The following is a 27,593-nucleotide window of genomic DNA, read 5'->3' as shown; positions in this document are numbered from 1 at the left end:
AGGGTCAAACTTCTTCTCAAAGGCAGATAGTGTCAAGCAAATGGCTGCCAACCATTCTGAAGACAGATATAGTGGCCCTTATCTTGTAAAAACAGACCCTGTTACAGACATTGGAAGAAGCAGGGAATGTGTTGCCATATTTCACCTTTCATAGGGTGTGTGAATTGGTTGGTCCATAACCTTTCCAGTTTGGTGCAGACTATAACCTCTTTTCCAGGAAAAGAGAGTCTAGGTATAACTATGTTCAATCACACAGTATTCTCAGTAATATAGGCAATTGGCTAAATAGTTTTTAAATTCAAGCAAATGTACATTCCTGGGCAGACTGTCTAGGGTATAGTTCCCTGCATGTTCTCCAAACCTTTTGTGAAACTATGATCTTGCCAATGAGCAGTGGGTCTCAAGTACCATTTCGATAATAGGATTTATGCCCTGGCTATTCTACTTCAGGGCTTGGTAAGTAAACCTTCCCATCAAAAGACAGGTGTATTGAAAATCACATTAAGAAGTAGTTCTACACTAAACTCTATCTACTGACCACCATTACATTACATTTAGTCATTTAACAGACAATCTTATCCAGACCGACCTACAGTAAGTACAGGGACATTCCCCCGAGGCAAGTAGGGTGAAGTGCCTTGCCCATGGTCACAATGTCATTTTTGCAGGCGAATCGAACCGGCAACCTTCTGATTAGTAGCCCGATTCCCTAACTGCTCAGCCATCTGATCAAGGTTTACTATTTTTTTTTATTTTGCAGGCCTGTGCTAGTTGTGCAAGCATTTTATATCTGATGTAATTCAATCCATGATATGACTTTAACATTTCCTTTAAGCAAATGATAATTAATTTGAGGTCATGTTATGGTCATCCTCAGCTAGCAATAAGGTGTGATATATATGGTTAATTATATGATATAATTGTATAATTTTATTATTTAATGTACGTTATGATGGTGTATAAACACAATTTTATCAAAGGATGTAAAAAATCCATATCCAAATGGTTGTTTGTTAATGATTGCAAAGTTCACACTTGAAATGCCTGTGGTGAATTGATATTCACTTAACGATTATGGTAAAGATCCACACTGCTCCTAGCTATTTTTGTTAACATAATTTCATACCAATGACATAATTGATTCTGTATTCTCTGATTCTGTATTCCCTGGGGTCACTAACTAAATTCTGTATCTTAAGCGTGATCTGATTGTAAGTTTTCAACTATGTGTGGGAGTATACAAAAACAAAAAAACTAGTTTTGTAGCACTATACAACATGGGTATCATTAACTTTATCATTTTTGACATGAGAGTATAACACCTCAGACTGTTGGCCTGTGGTTCAGAAAAAAAACAATCTGGTGAACAGATTGTCCAGCTAAACAGCCTCTTCAGTACAGTCTATAAAAACCATTAGGCAGTTGGACATGTGGAAGCCCTGCCTAGGTACAGTAATAAGCCCTCTGGAGACAGAGTGAACTTTAAAACCTGAAAAAGTTTGACTTCTTGTCTGAAACCTTTACAGTTGTCAGAGCCTAAATAGTAATTGCATTACCGTCTAAATTATGTTGATTTCAGTTATAGTAGGTATTAGGCTACCTTTTACAAGTAAATGTTAATTTATAAATAAATCATTGATATGTAAAAAACGAACTAACACTTTATCTGCACATTTGAAAAGATAGTCTAAGATGTTATCATTTCACATTTTCATGAGCAACACATATTAAGGGTATGCGCAGCCTATATCTTATCAATTATACCTTAAAGCAGGTGAATACATTTAGAAAATATTGATATGACCACAACATTGCTGTGTAACACAAGATGACAATCTCTCTATTCCCTATTTTTACTAAATGAAAGTCTTTTGGTAGACATACGTCATTTGTTTGCCATTTTGGCACCATTTTATGGAATTCCTCTAAGGACAAAGGGGTATTAGACAGTTTTACAGGATCATGTTGGAGACAAACAGAGTTCAGATGGTGGGCAAAAGAGAGGATGTTGTTTGTAACCGCACAGATAGAGCTAAATGTAAGAATGTTTGACAACCCAGCCCAGTTGGTGTAAATGCAGGTTGAGTCAAGAATCAAAAGCATACTAAGGAGTTATTCAATGCCCATGCAATGAAGGTCACCAGGATGTGGATGGATTGAGTTAGCAGCTATTTGCTAATACATGCCACAAATGATAGCTTGTAACAAAATGAAACACAGATATACTTTGTGGCAATAAAATTCTTTTTATGCCATCTGCATTAACTTATGCTCAATGCAGAAAGGCTTGGACAGAGGGTAAGGGGGAAAGGTTTGGAAAAGAAAGAATGGTAGGAAAGGGGCTTTAAATAGATCATTCTTTGTACACAACTTTCTTTGGTCAAATATAAAAAATTGCCTGAAAGATGGCAAGAAAAGATTTTGTTGCCTTTTATTTGTTTGGATAATTATTGATGGAAATGCTTCAGTAGAGGTCTCATGGCACATAAGCTTGAAATAAATTAGGAAAATATTTTTTTTCAACCACTGAAAATTCATGCTGCACATGATGAGGCCAGACAACAGGAATGTTGTATTTTGGAGACTTGGGAAATAGATAACACTGACTCAAAAAGGGACAAAAAACGTAAGATACCCAAAACATACAGAAAAGCAATGAGAATGTAAAAAATATAATGAAAAGAAATAACTTCACCGGTCAAAGAAAAATGAAACAAAAAAGTGACCCCAACAAAAATGAAAATATTGAACCACTTTGCATGCAGCTGTCCACGTCAACTGATGTCGGGGTTAGAATTATGTGAATTTCTGTGTAAACATATGATTGGATGACTGGGGCCCTGTCCATATCCGTCCTCAGAAATTCTGTGGTGCTCTGGGTCTACGGTACAGAGCAGAGCTGAACACTTTTACACTGCTATCTCTCACATACACTTTGGAATATCTTGGGAGTAACCTTCAGAGCACAGTCAGATGGTCCTGATGACACAATTGTCTAAGCAGTATGAAACTTGCAGTATTTCAGGCTGTCTGTCATGTGTCTGTGACAAATATTTTCATTATTACCAAGGCCCTTGGTACCAGTCTAGTAGAGGCGATTTTAAACTGTTTCACAATTTTCTTTTGTCCGCTTTCTTTAAAATACGTATTTTGTATTATATATATAGGCTTCTGGATATTCTGGATCTTCAGTATACCCTACCAGTGCCATGTATCATCAAGTCATTTTAATAAACTTATTTTATAGTTCCACACTGTAATTATATCTGCTGTGGAACTGCTCGGATTATTAATCAGCCACTGTGTGGAATTGATCGACATCCTCATTAACATTTTGTATGAGTTACAGTCTGGAATGATTGCAACACAGACTCTTAGATATAATTAAATTGTTTTTGAATGCTCAATAATAAATGTGTCTGTCTCATATAGAAATATCATTAACAGCTGCACTTACAATTTGAATGTAATTTTAAGGATAATATGGATGCAAATGCATGTTATGGACCAGTGCTGAATGTAACAAAGAAGCAATGGCAACAACACCCAGTTTGATTGGTCTGAAATTGTGTATGTAAACTACGAGGCTATGATTATGTTTTTATGGACAAGCTGGTTACTTTTGTAGCCTATTGATAAACTCGCTAAAATGAAAATTGATATTTCCCATACAGTCACATGACAGACAACCAACAGAAAACTTTTGTACCCATGAAATGCAAGGTGACTCCCAAGTTCTCCCAAAAATCCCAGAGGAATCAATGATTTGGACCTCAACGCTGTCAAAATATTCTATTTTTCATATTCGGGTTGGAAAAGACAGCAGAATAACATGTTTACCTTGAAGCAAAACTATAAAAAAACAAAACAAAAATTTGTACACAGAAATTCGATGATATCTGTTCTCTATTAAATGTTTCAACAGGCAAGCCTCTAAATATGGAGAAACACAAATGAAAATGAAACCAAAAACACTACTTAAATTTCTTCTAGATATCACACTGTAATTTTGCTGAAAGCTATTTCAAGGAGATAATCTCAAAATGTATCATGTATCAAAATGCAAGTCAGTACTGAACCACATAGCATGAACATTGGACTCAAACACAATATGATACATTTTGAAGCATCTATGCAGAGAACATGGTACAGTATATCTCCATACTAAGTTTTGACTTTTATCTAAAAGTATTTTTTTTACTGAGCCAATGCATGGCAAACAAAATTAGTATGGGCATTGTTGACCATGTTAACCACTTCGGAAAGACCCCATGGGCAAGTGTAACTTGTAAAACTACGTGTTAACTGTATCTGTAAATCGGATATTATATAGTTTGATTGTTTGATACAAATCAACATGCTCAACTGTAACTTACTGTACTGAACAGCAATTGGTATGTAGATAACTAGAAGTTACACTTTGTGTGGCCATGGGGGTGCGATGCTTTGAGAATACCATAATCCTCATGTGTGTATGAATTGAGAGCAGATGACAGCAAGCAGAGGAAAACTAACCTAGCCCACCTGCATGGCCTGAGTCGCATTCCTCCAGGTCCTCGTCATCACTTGAACACTCCGCTGACGTCCCAATGTCATCCGTCGTCGCCTTCCGAAATACGACAAGGCACAAAAAAAAACAAATACATCCAAGTAGACAGAAACACAGACAAAACAATAACAAAACCAGACAAAACAGGAACAAAGAGACAGAACGGAGACAAACACAAAAACACAAAACAAAAGACAGATTATGTCAATTTCTCACCTTTTTTCTGAAACAAAAGTTAGGATTGAAGAAAATATCAATGGTACAAATGTTTCATCCCTCCATGTCACTGTCAAAGGCTTACAACAATACAGTAAGAAAATATTGGATTGAACGATAGTTCCGAATTGGGCGGCAAACCCTTCTTTGCTCATTGCATTCATCTAATTGAAAAACTTTATCTGTGGTTCACAAAGTCTTTATCAACCCCCCCCCACACACACACAAATAATATTTCCCCGTTCATCTGATGTCCAATATTTCAACATTGCCACCTCCATCTTCTCCATTCAATAGTTTGCATGGATTTTCATTACTATAGATCATGGGTATTGAGGGGCAGGGGCTTGATCGGAACGGGGGCTATCATTGACAATCTGTGCACCTCTGTCAGCCCGGCTCCCTGATTTATCCCTTTGCTTCCTACTTCCATCGGGACTAGGCACCAGGGTGCACTCGTTTTTCACCCCTGGTGCTTGGCATGTCTTTATTAGGAGCAGATAAGAAGGGGGGTGGGTGGGTGCAGGGGGGATTGGGTAGAATAAACGTTGTCATAGAGCAGCTTTATGAAATTATAAATATCAGAGGGAGTAATGGAGTCGTCAGGCCCTGGACAGCTGAACTGCACTGTAAATATGACTGGGGCTGACGGGGCGATAAAACAAGACCAGAAGCCAAACTCTCTGCGTGCTGCATGAAGCTGTGGGCCGTGGTTGGAGTGGGGACATAGTCAAGAAGCGCACAGGCTCAGCCTCCATGCAATGACTTGTGTCTAAAATGTAGCCTGCTAAACTGTACAAAGCTGCATAGACGTATTTGTTACAGCAAACTAATGTTGCCCTGTTACACACACACACACACTTCGAAAATATGGGAGCAAAATCCAAATACCTTAAGATGAGTAAGCAAGGACCATGCTCTGTAAAATAGTCTCTCTATAAACATGGAATTATTCATAGAATTTATATTTAGCGTGGAAAAAGACTTGGCTGGACTGAGAGGGGGTAGATCACAGATGCAAAAGCAATGAGAGGAGTAATTGACTGATTCCCCGCGAAAAAATTGAAATTATCTTCAATTTTGAACCCAAATGGATGAGAATGACAGTGTTTTATCCTCTAAACAACCCTAAAGTTGCGTTCTATAGTCCCATTACGCATAGTATATTTATTTTTAAAGCACAAGGGCAAATCCAAAATCAATACATTCAGTGTGTGTAAAATGACCCTTCTTATCTTGAAGTGTAAGTGAATCCTCCCATGCTTTTGCAGTCCAGTCTGTTTTTGTATGTGTCAGCATTCACACAAACACATATCCACACATCTTTATTCAGTAGCAAACGTACTAATTCATGCAGGCAAACACACACTTATCTACTACACAGGCATGCTTACAAACATGCACTGTGCACACAAACACACAATATACACCAAAGCACAATCTCTCATCAATCTCTTCAGAAATCATTCCATTCACTCAAACCATTGCCTTAAAGTGAGAGAAACTTCATATTGAACAAGCTTATGTAATCCTGTTCAGATATATATTTTTTTAATCTTTCGGGCGATATGACCTCAAGGGCTCAGCCTGCTAACCAAATCCAACAAAAGATTTTCCCTTTATTTTGATTCTCTAGAAAATTAGTCTGAGTACGAGCATTTTCTGACATCTGAAATGGATGACTTTAGTAATAGCACTCCTGCGGGAGTTTGGGGTGGCACTCCCAGAATACTAGGCTAGTAGAGGCACAGGTCACTGTCAGTGGAAATGTGAGACAGTTGCAAGAATTGTTTCATTTATCATGTAGAAAGTGAATCCAGCACTAAAAATACACTGGCTGCTAATGAGAGAGAGAGAGAGAGAGAGAGAGAGAGAGAGAGAGAGAGAGAGAGAGAGAGAGGGAGAGAGAGAGAGCGAGAGCGAGAGAGAGAGAGAGAGAGAGAGAGAGAGAGAGAGAGAGGGAGAGAGAGAGAGAGAGAGGGAGAGAGAGAGAGAGAGAGAGAGAGAGAGAGAGAGAGAGAGAGGGGAAAAGAAAGCAAGACAATATTGGGGATATTTCAAGGGTTCTCTGCCCTAAATGCTGTTTGTTTGTTTTTTTACATTTCTGTCAGTTGTTGCACAGCACCTCGTTCCCAAGGCCTCCTGTGCCTATGCAAATCTGCCTAATCAATGCAGGATATTTACCTCGGCTGGCCGGTTTGCTAACTGACAGCCGCTGCTATCCGTGCCAGGGAATATTAGTATCCCACCGGGGAAAAGCAGGAGCAGGGCGAGAGGAGGGGGACGAGAGAGAAATATAGAAAGAGAGATGGAGAGAGAGAGGAAGAAACAGAGAGAGAGGACAGGGAGTGATAAGGAGAGAGAGAGAGAGAGAGAGAGAGAGAGAGAGAGAGAGAGAGAGAGAGAGAGAGAAAGAGAGAGAGAGAGAGAGAGAGAGAGAGCAAAGGAAAAGAAAGCAAGACAATATTGGGGAAATTTCAAGGGTTCTCTGCCCTGGATGCTGTTTGTTTTTTTTAACATTGCTGTCAGTTGTTGCAAGTTGCAAAGCCAAAACAAAGAGGAAGCCTGTTAGATGTTCTAGCAACCTTGAGGGTGACTAACACAGGAGAATGAAAACATAAATACAATTTAAAAATTTCATGTAGAATTTGTTGCAGCTAATGACATTGATGAAGACACTTGCCTATGTCTATTGTTCAACACGGGTGGACTGAAACATTTAGTGCTTTGGAGTCTGGTGAGTATACACAGTATAAACACAGTTAACTTTAAGTACATATAGTAAGAAAAAAAAACTATGTTTCAAAGAGTGTAGGCTGCTATTGTATGCTAAAGACTTGATGCTTGATGTTTCTCCCACCTCATTGTGTGACCTCCTGTTAAATTGGTAGTAATATACAGTGCCCTCCAAAAGTATTGGAACAGTGAGGCCAATTCCTTTATTTTTGCTGTAGACTGAAAACATTTGGGCTTGACATCAAACGATGAATGTGAAACCAGAGATCAACGTTTCAGCTTTTATTTCCAGGTATTTACATCAGGATCTGATGCACAAATTAGAAAATATCACCTTTTTGTTCGAACCCACCCATTTGTCACGTGAGCAAAAGTATTGGAACATATGACTGACAGGTGTGTTTTGTTGCCCAGGTGTGTCCTATTACATACATTATTCAATCAATAAATACCACTGAATGTCTACACTCAGGTTCAGATTGGGTAAGATAGGTTTTGTCTATGCAGACTGTATTCAGAGGTGAAAACAACATGAAAACCGGAGCGCTGTCTTTGGGTGAAAAACAAGCAATTGTGAGTCTTAGAGAAGATGGAAAATCAATCAGAGCCATTGCAGAAACATTGGCCATAGCCAGTACAACCATTTGGAATGTCCTGAAGAAGAAGAAAACTACTGGTGTACTAAGTAACAGACGTCGAACAGGTAGACCAAGGAAAACATCAGCAGTTGATGACAGAAACATTGTGAGAGCTGTAAAGAAAGACCCTAAAACAACTGTTAGTGAGATCAGCAACAACCTCCAGATGGCAGGAGTGAAGGTATCACTATCTACTGTTCGCAGAAGACTTCATGAACAAAAGTACAAGGGCTACACCAGAAGATGCAAACCACTCATTAGCAAGAAGAATAGGAAGGCCAGGCTGGAATTTGCCAAAAAGTACAGAGATGAACCTCAAAAATTCTGGGACAAAGTTTTATGGACTGATGAGACAAAGATTAACTTTTACCAAAGTGATGGAAAGGCTAAAGTTTGGAGAAAGAAAGGAACTGCTCATGATCCCAAACACACAAGCTCATCTGTGAAACACGGTGGAGGTAATGTCATGGCTTGGGCTTGCATGGCTTCTTCTAGGACGGGCTCATTAATCTTCATTGAGGATGTAACACATGATGGCAGCAGCAAAATGAACTCGGAAGTCTACAGAAACATTTTGTCTGCCAATTTAAGGAAAGATGCAACCAAACTGATTGGCAGAGCCTTCATCATGCAGCAAGATAACGACCCAAAACACACTGCCAAAACAACAAAGGAGTTCATCAGGGGCAAGAAATGGAAGGTATTAGACTGGCCAAGTCAATCTCCAGACTTAAACCCTATAGAGCATGCATTTTACCTGCTTAAGAGGAGACTGAAGGGAGGAACCCCACAAAACAAACAACAACTGAAAGAGGCTGCAGTGAAAGCCTGGGAAAGCATCAAAAAGGAAGAATGCAAAAGTTTGGTGACGTCAATGGGTCACAGACTTGCTGCAGTTATTGAAAGCAAAGGATTTGCAACTAAATATTAAGTCTTATTCACTTAAATATGTTTTAAGTATATCTGTTCCAATACTTTTGCTCACATGACAAATGGGTGGATTCAAACAAAATGTGATATTTTCTTAGTTGTGCATCAGATCCTGATGTAAATACCTGGAAATAAAAGCTGAAACGTTGATCTCTGGTCTCACGTTCATTATTTGATGTCAAGCCCAAATGTTTTCAGTCTACAGCAAAAATAAAGGAATTCGCCTCACTGTTCCAATACTTTTGGAGGGCACTGTATGTCGATAAGAAAGGTTCAAGGTGTGTTCTAATTGTTTGTGTAGGACTATATTGGCAAAGATATAAATAATTGAACCCCTTTCTCACATATGCCAACAAAGAGGGGAACATTTCCTCCACCCCTTTGGAAACTATTTTTTCCACAAAGGCTTTCTTCCCATCTTCTAGAACACACCATGAGGATAGGTCTCATCAGTGAGGAGGAAGGTGAACTGATTATAGTAAGACTCAGAACTTATCAGTAAAAGTTGTGTCCCTGTAAATAATATTCTGAACAGCTTTTAACATAATGTTTAGTATTATTTTACAGGCCACACTTTAGTAATGTTTTTTGTATTGATTGTGTTTTACTAAATGTAAACTGTGCACATGTAGTATATCAAATGTATTTTCAAATAACTTTGTCTTACAAAGGCATCACATTTGGTCTCCGGCAACCACTAAGTGAAAACCGGTGATAGTCCAACTTGAATTTAAATGCCTTAGACAAACTTTCTTACTTAATAGCTGATGCTAATGCTATGTGGTTAGGGTACCTCTCTTGACTCGTCACACTACAGGAAACCTATTCCTATTCGGCCACCATGTTGACCTCATTTCATGGCAATGTGAAAAATAAAATGTTCTGGCACATGGGAACTACAATAACCATGAAATGAAATGCTTTAATAACACATTTGTAATTGATTTCGTCCACTTGCAATGTTATATGCAATTCATCTTTATTTTGGCTTCTCTTTTTCCATAATTGCTCTAATTGAATCTATAAAGTAAAATTCCAAATCCCAGCATATTTGATTAATATTAAAACACTGTTCAGTTTACCCCTCTTCCATCAGAGACCAATGGGCATAGTTTAGGTTATTTGCTAAAAGAAACATTTATCGGATATGATCAAAACTGTTCTGAAATAGTATTAACACGTTTGCACTGACTTTGATTGACTTTGGGTTAGCTAATCATGAACAAAATGCTGCGGTGAGGATTTTAGTCACGGATAAGTCTGAGCACATGCCTGCCTGCTGCTTATGCATGCATAATTCAACCCCATGTATTCTCTACCAGGGGAGGAAAGATGCTTTGGACAAGGTTGTGTAAAGTTTGAGTGTGTGTGTGTGTAGCTGAGCAAATGACATGCTACTCCTCTTTGTGCCATTTGATAGGTGTGTGTTTTGACACTCCAAAGTAAGTGGTGTATGTCTCGCCACTGTGTCTAGCAGGGGCCTGGAACCAAGGGCTAGTGGGATGGAAGATTAAAAAAAGTCTCTAACTTCAGTGACTGGCTGAACTGTCAAATCACATAAAACCAGCAAATTCTCATAAGAATATTCGAATTAGGTCACATAACCGACTGAATAAATCTGTCTCGCACTCTTCCTCTCAGGTGGCTGCATAAGATCGTGCAACTCATTTTTTTCTGTTTTGAATTAAAGCCGGCCCTCTTAAACAAGGCCGTTAATAAACAGGGTAGGCCTACCTGCATTAAGCAACCTCTTAGGACAATCAATTTTCTCTTTGGAAACACCACAAAACAAATCAAATGGTGACGTGAGATAACAGAAAGCCAACAGGGCAGTTTGAGAAGTTCTAAAACAACGCTACCATGCCAAAAAAACCTCTGCTGATTGCCCATCTGCCATTAAGATAACTAAGGCTACTCTCTGTTGGCTTAACTCTACATGAGTAATTGAATAGGGGTCAGACAGCTCCATTGGCGTGAGACGGTACAATTACAATTAGACGGAATACTGCCATGAATAACCGAAAAGAAAGCCTTAAACCCATTACCACAGAAAACCCATTATTAAGCTGACAACACCATCGTCCTAAACATGCAATTATGCACTTCTCCAAAAGACAGGGGAAGAGTCTTTGCGTCGTTGACTTTGTGGCTTTCAGCACTAATTCATCTCAAGGAATAGAAAGAGAAGCACTTTTGCCTATGAAACTATAACGGAGCAGGCTCTGCCATTTCTACAAGCCTGTAAATGTCAGTCTGACCTGTGATGTTAGCCTTTGCTTAGTCATCTTGTTAATGGGATTTTGTTGAACAGTAGGTGAGTCATCTGAAAAAAGGGAACAAAATTAACACTTACTCCCACACATGTGCTGACTGAATGGTTGTGAATGGTACGATACGAACAAAACATTGTTGCTTTTATTTCAATTTCCAGTATTAGGATTTGGAGTCTCAGCTTAGGCTGCAAGTCTTTACTGGCAAATATCTTGTGATGAAATCTTCCTGCAGAGATTTGGGGGAATCGGCTGTGATATTCGCCTCATATGCAATATCGTACTTACCAAAAAGTCGTAACTTTTAGAGTAGAGCATTTTTGGTCAACAGAAAATGAACTAATTTCCACACTGCATTAGATTGCTGTTATTTCTTGATGTCCTGAAGCCAAACTCATTTCTCCAACTGTGTGAATCCCATTCCAGCCCAGCTCAGCTCAACCGGCAGCAGCCCATTCATCATTGTGGCACTGCGGGGCATACATCATGTAGATGTACAGTTGAGTTGCCAGTGGCCTGATTTACAGTGGAAACACAGACTCCCTCGTTTGTTCTCACGCCCCGGTACTCACAGGTCTTCATCGATTACGCCATCACCAAGGCAAAACGCTGACACTCACAAAAACACTCTACCCCCAAGTTCTCCGGTATGTCTCTGTGTCGTCTTTGTACACCGGCACAAGTTTTTAAATGCCATCAATTTGAGAACATGCAGCTGGACCGGCAATTGAAATGGAAAGGTTGTCAGTTTCTTCAGATTGGCCTTAGATATGTCTATTTGCCACCATTAGAAGGAAAGTACGCTGAGTTTCTCCAGCCACTGAGATTGGGATGCTTACGCAAACTGCATGTGCACATGTGCAGTACAAGGTAGCAAACCAAAAAAGCATCAACATAAAACATGAAATACACTCATTTTCAAGACAAACACTTTCCTGTCGAAACACGCACACACACACACCTCTTCCACTAACACACACACACTCATACGTCAGCAGACATTAAACCTGAATCCCTACCCCACTCCATTTTCTGACAATCAACCACGATTACCTCCTCGCTCTCGGTGGGAGCTCTGGGGAAAGCTCTTATCATGTTCAATCTGGACTCATGACACAATAACGGAGAGGAGACTTGTATTACAGACCCAATCAATGGCACGGGGCCAGGGCCCTTTCAATAAAGACTAAGCTCCTGTCTTGATCTCCATATCTGATACAAGGCATACCATATCATATTGCTCCTCTTCTGATGCCAATGTCCCCAGTCTCTGTTTTCTCTATATTAGAGTTTACAGCCACGGTGATGTGTTCAGCCTGGATGGGAACTGAAATACTGTAGTTTACAGCCACGGTGATGTGTTCAGCCTGGATGGGAACTGAAATACTGTAGTTTACAGCCACGGTGATGTGTTCAGCCTGGATGGGAACTGAAATACTGTACTTAACACCAAACTGTAGATATCATGGATGAGTCATGTTAAATATATGTATAATTAGTTTCACTATTTTCTCAATAGATGCACTACTGTTCGAAGTACAGTTTGGGGCTTTAAACAATGACCCTCTGTCAAGTATAAATAGGCTGTGTGTGGGTACTCTTGATGACATTATATTTCTATGGACCTACTTGGATAAAGGACAAAGCCTTCTCCTATAGAATGATCCTTGTTGGGCCTCTGTCTGAAACAATGAGTCACGTTCAAATCTTTAGATTTATGAGTCAATATTATGCTCTGCCTAAGTGCTTTTCCTTATTGTATTCTAGGTCAACTGTGGGGAATTAGTCTTTATACGAGAATAGACACTATATTTTCTGCTCCCATGTTACCCCGCTCCTCATCTCCCTCCACTGGCTTCCCATCAAGGCCCATATCAGATTCAAGACTCTGGTACTGACCTTCCGAGCGGTGAATGGGACTGCTACCGACTACATCAAGTCTCTCCTCCAGCCTTACACCCACACCCGCCACCTATGGTCTTCTTCAGACAACCGCCTGGTGGTCCCACCGCTCAAGAGCGCCCGGTCCCAACACAAGCACTTCTCCTGTCTGGCCCCCCAAAGGTGGAATAAACTCCCCACCTCCATCAGGGACACTGACTGTCTCTCCACCTTCAAGAAAAGGCTCAAGACGCACTTTTTCCGGGAGTACAAAGGTACTTAGGAATGATTAGCTGGACCTGATGTTAGTTTCCTCCAGGATTACACTAACTCTTATTGAGAGACTTGTCACTCTTGTTGGTTTGTTGTAACTGTCTTAACATTATTGTACTCGCTGTGAAATATACTATTGTTGCTTGCTTTTTCCACAGGTACACTCTTGCACTTTTGAAGTTCATGCTGTTTAATTGTAACTTGTCTGACTACATGCTCTTAATGTTGTTCCTTTTGGGACTTATTTGGTTTCACAATGTATGCTTCATGTTTGGCTACCCGCAATGTTTGGGGCTATCTCGTTGTTATGATCAGTGACCTATGCACTTTTTTAAAACTCTCTCTTGGAAGTTGCTTTGGATAAAAACATCTGCTAAAATGCATAAATGTAAATGTTATTGGTCACTCATTTGGATATTTTTATCAACAAGTGTTGGGCCTCAACCTGATACCTGAGCTAGCAATTTAATTAATTTAATTCGATTAATTATTAATTGTTAGACTTCAAGAGATTAGAGCTGTAGTTGTTGGTATCATACAACAGCAAAGCAGTTTGTGGACAGCTTATCAAATCAAACTGTAATACAATATCTACCGTTTGCTTTATCTAAATCTGTCAAAGCGGCCGCACCATTAACATTCATGCCCAGCAATCCTGGCTCCTGCACTCTCAAAACATGTATTTTTATGGGAAGTGCAGTCCGGTATGAACAGAGAATGCATTCTTCTCCCCTGACCATAGCACCAATGTGGCCGAAGCTATAAGTCATATTGTCCATTCTATTATTAGTGTGGTACCTTGGGATTGCAATGAAATCTAATTGAAATGACGAGCAAACTTATTTGTGTGCTCATGCATTGTTGGCACATTCATACTCCTGTAGTTCGATGAAGAGGTCACATCCCAACCCCTGGCATACGGGAAACGATACTAGCTGGTGCGGGTAGAGGATGATTGTTCGGTTTATAGCGATGCAAGATCAATATCGGAAAATTTGAATTCTATTCAGAAGTAAGTCCTGTGTCTGTATGAAAAGCTGGAGTTCAATAGGGCAACTCAATACTGAATTTGATGCGTTTTGGGGATTGGACTGGAAATGTGATTATGGGTCAAATAAATGCTTGAATATCTTTTGTGATGTTTAGTTATTTTACTTGTCATAACAGAAATGCTTAAAAGGGCTTTCACTTAGAATATGTCTGCTCCTGGGTTGAAGCTAATTCGCTTCAACCCATTTTCCTTCAGCACAGATTGCACATGCTTTATTATGGATGCCAGAACGGGGCTTTCACTTTCCACATCATGGAGCACTTTTTTACTGAAATGCACCCCAGGAGGTTCCTCCAAAACACGGCACATTCGTCTTTCTGTCAAAAATGAAATTAGACTGGCTGGACATCGTCTTGAATCACTTTGCTGCCACAAAAGCACAAGGTGGAGTGTATTTATGTGTGTGAGAGAGAGAAGCTTTACAGTGACAAGTGCTGGTATTAAAGAGCAACAACTGGACTTATTCAATTAAAGATTCAAATCTGACACTGGTGTGTCGAGCTGTTCCTGTGTTGTAATTTAATGAGAGAGAGAGAGAGAGAGAGAGAGAGAGAGAGAGAGAGAGAGAGAGAGAGAGAGAGAGAGAGAGAGAGAGAGAGAAAGAGAGAGAGAGGGAGCATTTCAGATGAAGTGAGATATTTATATAACTTCTGATTTCCCCTGGTTTCTACATTCCACTAACTGACTAACAAGCCAAGCCTTAGAGCACATAACTTCCTTTTAATCCATGCTGAGCTGTAGCGTCAGCATGTGCGTGTGTATGAGAAATGCACTTCTTAAGTCGCAGGTCCATAAGAATGTATTTTGATACCTTCATCTACAGCAGGTACTGACCTCCTGTATCTTATGCTAATGTACTGTACAGCTTCTGTGGATTCTCTGGAAAAGTTCTGGAACTTACTCCGCAGCCAGCAGAAAATAACTGTAGAAAATCAAGCGGAGCAAAATTCAAATGAAATGAATGAATTTATCTTTCCTACGGTATCATTCCTAAAGATAAAGGTATGAGGTTTTTGGCTGACGTAGCTCCACTGCTTTTTTTACCTAGCAAACATTTTTTTTTTAAGAAAATTTAAAATAAATTTGCAGTGCTTGCAAATGCTATTTTTTTTTAGCCCTTTTTTCTGAACCTGACCCTTTCTTATCATCCTGTCATGTTAGCTCTGGTTGGCTCAGAGTTAATCGCCCAGCAGACTCTCGAGAGGTTAAGGCATATGCCCTTCTGTGTAGTAAGAGTCCTCATCCTCCATGTCTCCTCAGCAGTGTATGAAACCTATCGGTCCCCTCCACAACCCTGGCCCATCCTTACGGCCCTGCCACCGTGTAATATGATTTTCGACACCCCTTAGGAGCAATATATTCCATTTGATATCGGAGGTTGTTGGTGTTTGTTCTTGCTGACACGAGGGTTTAAGAGAGGTGGAGCGGGGGTTGGGGTATCGGACTGTTTTAAACCTGGTGTGCATCTGTGTGTACTGATTGTGTGTGGGTGTATATGTTTGCCAGTGGAGGCTGGTCAATGTAGTCAGAGAAAGTTGCTCCTCCTCTTTTTCTGAAAGACGAGGGTAAAAAAAAAACTCAAACAAAAAACTGTAATGTCGGTACAAATTTAATTAATCAAATTAAATTAAAATAATTTCTCTCTTTTCCTTCGTCCATTACTGAATTGATGATTTTAAAGCTTCAATAGCGACACCTGCAAGGCAGGCAAGAGGGGAAATAGGTGTGTGAAGTGGGGGTGTGGTGTGGGGGGGCAGGGGAGGACAGGATAGCTTACTGCCATTCGAATCTGTTGAACATAGTAATAGCCGTGTGCCGTATTAAGTTGACATGGCGGAACACGGGTTCTTGGAAGACAATTGAATTGTCTCCTTGGCAGTATAATCAAATGCTGTCTCCACACTAGTGTCCACAGTAATACGCTACTACATGGGATTCAAGGTTGAGGCAGGTTTTCTCTCGGCTGTTGTCTTGGTGACAACAACATAGCAGCGTGTTGGTAAGAGATACACAAGTGCACAAGTCCTCTGAAAACACACCCATACGCACATGCACACTGTACACAAATCTGCTGACCACACATCAACAAAGGTAAAATCCTATTTCATTTCAGTTTAGGGATGAATAAACGTGAGCATATTGAGACTGTAAATTCTTCAATGTTATTTATTTTGACTGGTTGACCACCAGCATTGTTTTCCTATGTTAGTTATTTTCAGAACAACTACAACCTGTAACAAAGAAACACATGTCAGGGTAGAATGTAGACATATATTTTGATATCACAAAAATTTTGTTTTTTCTTTCTCAAAGCCTAAATGTTACTGAATGTTGGAGCAGAGCATGACAGTAAAAACAAGAATTATCTGCAGTTGTTTGTTTTTACTGCCCGGTACATCAACATTGTAACCTTTTTACTTTGCATGATGAGTCCATCACCACCTTAGTGGTCCATCGATATACCATCCATATTGCATTGCAGAAGTGTGTGTGAGTACATATGTGTGTGTATCAGTGTGAGCATGTGTGTAAGGGTGTTTCAGTGCCAAACGTGTGTGTGTGTGAGAGTTGGGTAAATGGGAGAATTGAAAGAGGACACCCTTCCGGGTCGTGAATTATGCAGCGGCTGCAGTGAGGCTATCTCAAAACATATGAAACCCTCCCTATGATCGACCCCTGGGAAAAGAGATAGAAGAAGACAGACAGACAGACAGACAGACAGAAAGAGAGAGAGGGATGTACAGGAAAGAGAGTGTGAAAGCGAAGCGTGTGTCAGAGAGAGACACAGAAATGGGGCAAAAAGTATGAGGAAACCCAAAACAAGTCTAACAAGCAGAATTTGAAAAAGATTGACCGATACAATACCAGGCTGAAAAACATTCAGTACAGGGACTTTACTGGAGCACATTTGAGGGTTGATAATGGCAGTATAAGGAAATCGTTTTGGTGAATGTATTGCCCACTAACAGGACTACTGTATATTTCTCACCTAAACACTAAACGTGTTGTCTATACTTAACTTTAATCAAACACATTCACTATAACAACAACAACAACAAATAGGATGCCTGGAATATCTCAATTATCATAACAGCATCAATTAGTGTACTACCCATGGGGAAAGTGTAGACAGAACACAATGTTCGGCACGTTGAAAGGAAAGGGGGTCCATTGTAAATATCTGTCTAAATGGATGTAATGAAAAAGTTTTCCACCCACACACACACAATCAAGGAAATTGAATATGCATAGAATGCAAACTGACTTATGTTTACTGTATTTACCACAGTATCTACTCAAAGGAATTTGTTGCAATGGCTTACGTTCTCGATAGGAAACCACCCTTATATCATTTTGAGTACTTCTGGCCTCTAACAATAAAAACAAGACATAGCCTGGTTGACAGTAAAGGTATTAACACAAAGCACATGGCATCTTGTATGCTGGTCTGTTTATATTGTGCTGAGATGCATTTTAGAAGTCAGGTAGACTTTCCCTTACTCCCTGAAGTGCAATCCTCACTGCAAGTATTACTCTTTCCCCCTCCTCCCTCATTGTCACTCCTTTATCTCACCACCCCTCTTCTCCCCCTGCTCTTAATTAGATGGGGAACACAACTGGAAAACCATGTTCCGGCTATAAAAAAATAGAGAAGCGCAAATAGACCTGTTCCCCTGAAAGGACCCTTCCAACACAATAGAACACAATTAAATTACCTCCAAACTGTGACAGACAGCTTGTTTACTGATCTTGTTTGCCCCAATTAAGACAGGAAAGTGCATCTGCATGTGCTTGCATGTGTGTGTGTCTATGTGTGTGTGTGTAAGTGACATGAATGTGGGTGACTGAGAGATAGTTTTGAAGAAAGGTCAACATGACCATAAGGGTGGCGTTGATGTGTGTTTGTACAAAGGAAAGCAAACATAACCGGCAGCATTGGCCTACCTTTCCGTTGAGTCTTTAGAGAGAATCCCCCTGCCAATTCCACTTAACTACCACACATGCACACAATAACACACACACACACACAGACACCAATACCTCCAGCACATGCAGACAGTCCTCCTACTCTAGCAGACAGATTGCTTTGCCTCAAACGAAAGACATATCCAGACAAGGCTGCACTATTTGAAGATGAATGAGCCTTTCTACGCTACATACACACCCACAGGCACATCCACTGCAGTACTACGGTACTACAGTATTACTTATGTGAAAAGTGTTGTGTGCAAACATGCATGTGACATGGGAGGACCTCTCCAGAGATGATGGAGATTCTCTCAAGCCAGTGACCACCAGTCAATCTCTCCAGACATCTATTTGATTGCTCACATGACAAATGGCGCGTCGGCTAGTGAAAGAAGGAAGCTGTTTTTATTGTAAGATGGCTTCCATGTACAGGAACCTGTCACTTCCTGTCTCCGCTGTAATTCATCACCTGGCCCAACACTGACCTCCCCAGAAGAAAAGTCCTCTTGTAAACCACAACAAGTAGTTTGGATATATATTATTATACATATATATTTTTTACTATTATTATTGTAATTTTTACCTGCACACATCAGTGATAATTCCTTGCTTATGTGGCAGAAGGCCACCCTTAATTTGTTTTCTTTTGGAACTAATGTTTATATACAAAGCAATGGAGAACAGCAGGGCTCCTTAAACGAGCACATGGTAAAAAGGCAGAACTATTACTCTCTCCTAACGAAGAAGTTTCAGATCATTTCCAACATGCTCTCTAAATAATGAGTATCGGAATGCCTATTTGTGTTTTCTATTGTTACATTGTTTTACATTAGGAGTCACGTGTGTTAAACCTTTGGAGTTTGCATATCTTTTGACTACTATCCATACGGGGAGAGAAGTGTTTGTTTGGTTCCACATGCTTGCCTGACTAGGCTTGTGCCGTTTGCCAGGGCAATGAGGTGTGTCCATCATGCAGGTGCAACAAAGGTGGATACAGACTAGCCACCGATATAGCATTTATTCAGACTAATAAAACCGTATTTATTTAGGTACTAGTGTACTGTGATAGTCAAACCAATAAAGAAGTTCATGGAACAGATAATTGACAATCTGTACAAATCCTGACAAGCGTAGGACAACCATGGGAGTTTAACATATCATGACAGCCTTTCAAAGAAATGGTAGCTACACTATGCAGTCTGCCATGCTTCTGCTTTGCATGTCGCAGGGCCGTGTTGCTGCTTGCTAAGCTAAGCTAACGTCCCTGGATGTTTGCCACATTGTATGTCAAGGAGTCTCCAAAGAGTTATGGGTTTAATATCATGACCAGCAGCCAGGTCAATTTGTCCAGCAGCTCCTCAAATGGTCAATGTGATTATATTTTCCTCAGCCACATACTTTTATGGGCTGCCTGTTAAAATGTGTTTGTAGAGCTCTTTGTTAGCCATCCAGGGAGCAGTGAAGATTGAACAGTGGAGATTTGATTGTCTGAAAGGGATCTATGTCACCCTGCCTATTTGGCAAGAAACACATTTAGTTTATTGCAAATATATAAGGCTAATATTGGTTCTTGGGTTAAAAAGCATGTACTCATTTCTCATCATTTGAAGACACTGCACAACTCGTGGTACATCAAACCCCAACCAACCCAACCCTTACCGAACAATTGTCTTGAAACACCTGCCAAGATGACTTTCTTCCTCTGAAAACAAGTACTTAAGGATTTGCATATGCAAAGTAGCTGTCACGCACCTGCATGACAGCACAACAATAGTTTCCACATGTTCCCATGAACTGGCAGCACTGAATACACATGCAATAGATTCTTCCTCAGCCCATGTCCTCGTTTACTTAAGACAAATAGGAGAAAAAAAAAAACTGGGCCACAGATATTTGTGGTGGAGACCAGGCAGAGATGATGAAGGGCTCTGGGCTAATTTCTACATCTAGACCACGAGGTCTCCAAGTCTGTTGGTCTCTGGGGAGAGAAGAGAGCCTTGTGTTCCTTTCCAGCTGTTTATAACTAAGTGATACACAGAGTCTGATGCAGCTACAGTCTCCATCTTTCTTTTCTTGTCTCTCACTGTCTCCTCTGTACCTTCCTCACTCGCTTTGCCTCCCTGGTTGGTGGTTGCATTCTTTTTTCATCTATCCATCTATCCCTCCATCCGTCTTGCCATCTCTTTTTGTCCGTACCCATTGCACATGCATGCCTCACTAACTCACTCACTCACACTCGCTCAGACACCTTCTGTCTTCATCAATTCTCTCACCAGAGTCTCTAAATTCAAATGTGTCTGGTGTGAGGAGACTAGGCGGCTAACACACCACCATGTCAGTGCACCACAGTTTGCTCTATGTTTCTACCTTCTGACATGCGCACGTTTTTCTCATGTGCGTCACAAGTTGTTTTTGGTTGTCTGGTTTCCTGTCCAGGTTATGGCAAGGGGCCATTTGACATGTATAGCTATAGCTGGCTCTTTGCCAGATAAGCTATTGAGTCGACACAGAACACAGAATCCCACTGTGTGCCCAACCTGCCTCTGAGGGCCTTACCTGTACGGTGGATGAGGAGCGATGCTTCCTGGTAGTGGTTGTAGACATGGTGGTTGTGGTCTCTATGAAGGTGGTGGACATCTCAGGGGGCATGGCGGTGGTCCTGGCCGACCCGGCCACATTGGGCACGTCGCCCACCAACCGCACACTACCGTTGATCTTGATGTTGGGGTTGCCCTCGGCAGCCATGTTGAGGACCTTGAGGCCGTTGTAGTAGAGGCCAGAGAGCTGGCCCTGGAAAGGCCGACTGCGGTCGCTGCCGCCGATGGCCACAGTTGCCTGGGTGTTGAATATTGTGAGCTGTCGACCTAAGGAGGGACCCAGATTGACGAAATTCACCACACGTTTAGTCATTGACATTTAGTCCCGTAAATGTTCCTTTATCCTTTAGGGGTTTGCTGTGTTTTGACAACAGCACACGGCTCTTCGTACATGATGGTGCTCCTTGTCACTTTTTTTTTTTTTTTGGGGGGGGGGGGGGCTAATAGAGCATTTAGAGAGGCCACAGAGAGTTGAAAACACATGAGGTCTATATGTAAGCATAGGCCAGCGAGGGCTCAACTGCAGGCATGGGACCAGGAAGATCACCCTAGATATCAGCTCTTATATGGGGGGGACACTTACGTGATAGGTCTGCCGAAAAAAAAGATAATTGTGTTTTAAACTGTAATTACCCGGGCCTGAGATGTGAGTTGGGACAGAATGGGAGAAACAGAGCCCTTGGGACCAAAGCTCAGCAGCTAAATGTGGGGGTAGGGATCAGGAGAGTAAAAGAGGTTAAGCTGGGAAGCAAAGCTTGGTGGTGGAGAAAGCCCCTTGAACAGTGGATTTGTTCAAACGGTCAAAGGGCCAAAAGGCTAAAGTTGATTGAGACATTGATAGCATTTATTTGCCTCTCTTGGATCATTATCTTCATCATGACCATAATTGTCAGCATCATTATCATCCTGATCATCACGATTACCATCATACAAGGATTGGAGTGGTCATGTTTCCACCATGACCCAATGGATAGATGGTATCAACAGCATACAGTATGGAAAGTATAACATTCAGAGAAAAACATTATGGTAATGTTAAAATGATACTGTAGTAGGATGGTAATCCGAATTAAAACTCTGGTGAATAATATTTTACAGTATGCAGATTCATGCATAAAATAAAGCTACATGAATGACAATTTAGTTTTCTTACCTCATGTACATTTACAGACATTTTTCTCAAATGTTTTGACGCCAATTTGCTACTTTGATGACAAAATTGTTTAAGCATATACGCTGAATATCTGGAATAATGAAGCCTAACTATCACAATGTCAAAATGGAGAAAAAATTACATGTCAAAGCAGACAAATATGTTTTTTAGTGGGGGTTACCTTTTTCCTGCAGCCACTCTTCAACAGGCCGGGTGTATTTGAAAGGGATTTTCTTATTGGCCATTTGGTAGCGTTCATTATCGCTGTTTCCTTTAAAGTTTAAGAAAACATTTATGAAAACATTTATTAGGCATGCTGTATCACCTGAACCCTTTAAAACATGATTTACCATTCATTTTCATGCAAAGATTATGTTAAAAACTATTATGTTTTGTTCATGGTTAATAGAACAATGGTAACTGACTTTATGGTAATTTAACAGCTGAAATAGTCATGACATCATGAAGCCTTTCGGAAAGTTAAAGAACTATTTTTGACGTTCGCAAAGTGTGCATATATTCATTCTCCTACTTTCCTTTTAGTATTTCTAAAGAGTTTATAGCTCTTCTCAGAACAATTTGTCGGGTAGAGACATATAGAGCATATGATTTTCAATTTGGAATTTAAATCAGCATCATGCAATATCATTAAAATGAAATATATTTCACAATGCTGTTAATTCATAGTACTATCATCCACGATAATAATCTCTTTACAGCATCAGCTTTATTTTATTTTTTTCAGGGAAATCAAGTGACTGTGTGAGTGTGTGTGAGATGTCCATTGTCATCAAGGGAACCAGGAAGGCTTTCTTTTGTACATGGTGTTTGCGTGATCACAAACACCATGTACGCTGGTGTCCTATCAGGATTTCAACAAGGTGGTTGGGATGCTTTTGGGTGAAGCGTGTGCGAGGGGGGGGGGGGGGGGGGGGGGGGTGTGTTTGTGTGTGGATGTGCGTGTCAGAGGAGTGGGGGGAATATAATTAGTTTGGGTGGGATGCCAATACCTGCTGTTCCTACATGGATGTCAAGTGGAGAGGGAGAGGCAAGGTGCCAACCAGGGACCTGGGCTGCCACAGGGCACAGTAGGATCCACATTTCAAGACCCAAAGGCAGCCCACCTAAAGCGAAGGACCCCCCCTCCCCAATGTTCTTTTCTAAAATATGGACCCCCGCCAACCACATACCCCCTCTATCTAGACCCTACCATGGGAGGGATGTAGCAGGCCATACACATCAAAGTGTGTGTGCGCGCATTTGTTTGTCTGCGCGTGAGCATGTCTGTGTGTGTGTCTAGAGACACAACTGCTGTTTCTGACACTTGTCTAATGTAAATTGAGTTTGCACATCAAACAAGGAACTGTACAACACAAATAGCATCCAAGTCAAGGATGTTATGCATCACTCTTGCTAATGTCCACAGACTGACAGCTTAGTGGGCGGACATCATAAAATAATCACTGGTAAATTACCACAAGATGAATTTATGTCAGGTCCTATTTGCAACTACCCGCATAAGGAGTATTATTGTCACATAACACAACCAGTCACAGATTGAGCATGTGTACATGCCCCCTACAATACCTCGCTGTTCTTTTTCTCTCTCTCTCTCTCTCTCTCTCTCTCTCTCTCTCTCTCTCTCTCTCTCTCTCTCTCTCTCTCTCTCTCTTCCTGTCACTCTCCATAGTACACTACCCTTTATTGCATATCTCTAAATGTTTTCTGCTATTCATTCTTCCCCAGCTCTCCAGTTGGACCAGTGACAGCATTCAGACTCTCCCGAAGGACACTCTCTTTCTATCCCTCCCTCCTTCCTTCCTTTCTCCTTCTCTCTTTCCTCCTCCACTCTTTCACTTCCACGGTCCCCCATTTCCGCTACCTTGCTGCCTGGCTGGGTTGTCCACAGCCCTGAAATAGGAGCTTCATTCTGGGGAGATTTCCCCCTCCGCCTCTCAATGTCTTCTAGAGACAATGCCAGTGAGAGGTGCCTTTATCGGACCATTCGCAGTGGCTCTCATTTAATCGGGGGGGATTAAACAGGCAGCTCATACTGAACAGCTTATCTAGAACCACCACCCCCCCCCCCCCCAGCCACCCCACCCACACACCCAGTTACACTCCCCCCAACTCTCCCTTCCACCTTCCCACTCCTATCACCCCCCACCCCCAAGGACAGATTTATTGGGGCGCCCGATTCTGATTTCTGATAGCGGTAATTGTATTTGGCGTGTAGGGGTACATGAGGATTCATCCTGCTCCCAGGACAGAGCCGGTACCTTAAATCCTCTCCTGGGGATGGTGGCAGCCTGTGGTGTTTCGTTTCCTTTCACCCCTGGCCCCCGTCCTCCCTCCAGCTTGGGCTGTTTTTTTCCCGTTCTTCGTCCTCTGTCATTCCTCTATTTTCTCTTTCGTCATCTGTCTTGCTCTCTCTCTCTCTCTCTCTCTCTCTCTCTCTCTCTCTCTCTCTGTCTCTCCCTCTCTCCCCCTCTCCCTCTCCTTCTCACTGTCTATCTCATCTCTATCCCCCCCCACTCTCCCCCCAAACTGTTTGTGTTGGCAAGTTTTCAGAAGAAGACAGAATATCTGTCTTGGGTGGGCGTTCTTTAAGCCGTCAGCACTGCGGCAGCCTCAAAGAGCTCTCCATTTCAGCCTCGAACAAACTGTAGGTACGCACACGCGCACATCCTCATATCTCTCTCCCCCATCCCCCCTGGAAGGAGGACATCGCGGATCGTGATAGCGAGTGACATGTTCGTCAAACGCCGCGCGCAGGGGACACCTCCTCAACGCGTCCCAGTGAGAGCCGATGGACCTGTCCATCAATCCGATGCATACAGATAAGGGGGTCAATTGGACGTGCTTATCATGCCCCGAGCCGTGGGCCCCATACAGTTTCCTTTCGCTTGTCCAAAGCAGACCTCAGGAAAGGCCTGCCCTGTGGAACCCTTCTCTGTCGGCCTCCATTGTGTTGCACGGCAATCGCCAAAGGAGAGAGGGGGGGGGGATGAAACCTGCGACAGCGCCGACTGTCACAGGATGCCCGAGATGCGCACTTTCTCATTCATATGAAACATAGGGGGAGGGTTAGGGTTGTGCAAATGAAAGCAATCATCCTCAAACACACAGTATGGTTCCTGAATGCTACTTTTGATAAGCCAGGAAAAGGCATTGCGTTTTCTAAAGCAATTTTGCTGCGGGATACCTTTTTTTCAGACTCTCCCTGGTGCTGTCTCTCTCTTCGACAACAGACACTACTGCAGCAATAGTCCTCTATTTTCAAGCAATGTACCTCACAAACCACATGTGGCAGAATGATGGGAAAAGAAAAGCCTTTGTTAAAAGGCCAAAGGGCAGAGCGATTTAGCTCAATCTGAATCGACTGTGTGGCTTTTTAATAACTAAGTGAGAAAGATTGTGTGCGTTCATTAGGTAAGTATCTTAAATTGTAAAACAATTTTTTTCTCAGTCAATGAATGTACCTTTGCTATGACACATTTCATGACAAACATGCAACTGTGAGCACACATAATACAAGTTATCATCAGCTATTGTTATTATAATTTAATGACATTCAAATGATCTGAGAGGTTTACAATGATGCAATGTTAAAATGGAAGTTACCGTATGTCCATCCATTCAAATAAGTCATGGTTCAGCATCAACAAGCCTTTATTCTAATCTGAATATCTAAACAGGTATTCCATCTCCAAACGTTTACCAACCACTCAGTGGCCACTTTACATGTCAGAGCTGTAGTTTTAAAGGAGTGCAGATACTATCGTTTTAACTTTTTGCCACCAACAGAGTAGCTTTATTGATACTAGGGGGACATTGCACTGTCACAGCAGGAGACATTACTTACTCTTTTAACAGGATTCAATAGCAAGTATTCACGTGAAAAATATCAAATATGTCCGTAAAATCTACAAAAGCCAACTTAAATTGACATACACATTCACGGTCATGTTTAAGAAAGTGAATCTACTGTATGGTCTGAAGAGCATTTAGGACTAGGACTAGATAATACTGTCTGTTCCCACTTTTCGAAATTGCCAATAAATATCTAACAATACAAGACAATTGGTGCACAAGGATCAAGCCTGGTTGAAAATGTAAGATGTCTCTATTGGTCTTTGGTTAAGTTAATAGATGATTGCAATCCACTTTAGTGAGTTTCTTCCCCGGATAAGGAGTGCAAGGCCTGAGGCTAAAATTAAAACAAACCAAGCATCAAAGCGCTTTCAATATATACATATATATATATGTATATATATATATATATATATATACATACACATGTATACTTTCAGTTTCCAGAAGCCTGTAGACTGCATTTCTGACTATTTCTTACAGTATATGATTGTGGATGATGGAGTACAGTAGGATACGACTTAAGCTATGTTGCGTAAATCCTTTCTGAGACGTTTGGTGCAAAAGTTGTGTGGTACATGGTTGGACATTATATTCATTGGAATGGTTTCAATATGGTTGTGGAGGAGGAGCACCATTTGATATGTTTCTGGAGGAGGGAGAGTATCTAGTAGCATGCAACCTTGACCGTGAATGGACTATTGTGTGGAATAGAAGCAAACGTTTTTGCATAATTGCATAATTTATCTGAGGCATTTAGGAAAATGGAACATAAATAATTTAGGGATAACTTAACATTAAATAGCTCTGAAATAATGTGGGAATTATTGAGGGGAAAAACCACATTAATTTTATTTTAGATAGAGGTCACAGGGACACTGAGTAGAGTGCTTTTCTGCTTGTCCGCTGAATTTAACTTGCACATCTAATGCAGGTTGTGTAATTACACTACATATGTCTCTAGTTTAGTGTTACTCTCCATGATTTAATCCAATTCAACCTAACATCCTACCTTTCCATTGAGTTAAATGGCTTGCACGGTTTCAATGAGTTTTAACCAACACAAAACCTCTTGGATGTGGAACCGTGGCCAACTTTGATAAAGAAAACAACGAAAGGAGTATATCTATAACACAATCAGAATGTTATATATAGGAGCACAGAACATAAAAGGACATTGACATGACCTCTAGGATGAATTCAACTGTACTCCAGAAGCAGACTGTCACAAACAGTGTCTTTACAGATCCTATCCCCTCCATTAGAGACAGAATATGATGGTGGTGGTAGATTGGACTTCACACACGTACATTCACACATGCACATACACATACACATACTCACACTTGCACAAACACACACACACACACACACACACGCACAACCCTGATGGTAACAAAATGATCCTGCAATCTCACTGCTATATACTGGGGAAGGAACATTGGTGGGATTTGGTT

General features: G+C 41.0%; 1 protein-coding gene across 2 annotated transcripts in view; it reads right to left on the bottom strand.

Annotated features, from left to right (window-relative positions):
- The window catches only part of LOC124466466 (neurexin-3a-beta-like), an 81,816-nt gene that overhangs the window by 6,918 nt on the left and 47,305 nt on the right, over positions 1–27,593 (bottom strand). Inside the window, exons 4-6 of one of the 2 annotated variants that reach the window (XM_047018344.1) lie at positions 22,445–22,534; positions 21,070–21,377; positions 4,516–4,606 (exon numbers count right to left, since the gene is read on the bottom strand). In XM_047018344.1, the coding sequence (XP_046874300.1) occupies positions 4,516–4,606; positions 21,070–21,377; positions 22,445–22,534 (489 nt within the window). The remainder of the gene's footprint in view (positions 1–4,515; positions 4,607–21,069; positions 21,378–22,444; positions 22,535–27,593) is intronic. The other variant, XM_047018345.1, reaches the window with a different exon arrangement.

This window comes from Hypomesus transpacificus, chromosome 3, assembly GCF_021917145.1.
Source record: "Hypomesus transpacificus isolate Combined female chromosome 3, fHypTra1, whole genome shotgun sequence".
Classification (NCBI taxonomy): domain Eukaryota; kingdom Metazoa; phylum Chordata; class Actinopteri; order Osmeriformes; family Osmeridae; genus Hypomesus; species Hypomesus transpacificus.
Note: the sequence above shows the minus strand (reverse complement) of the source record. Positions and strands in the feature narration are given on the sequence as shown.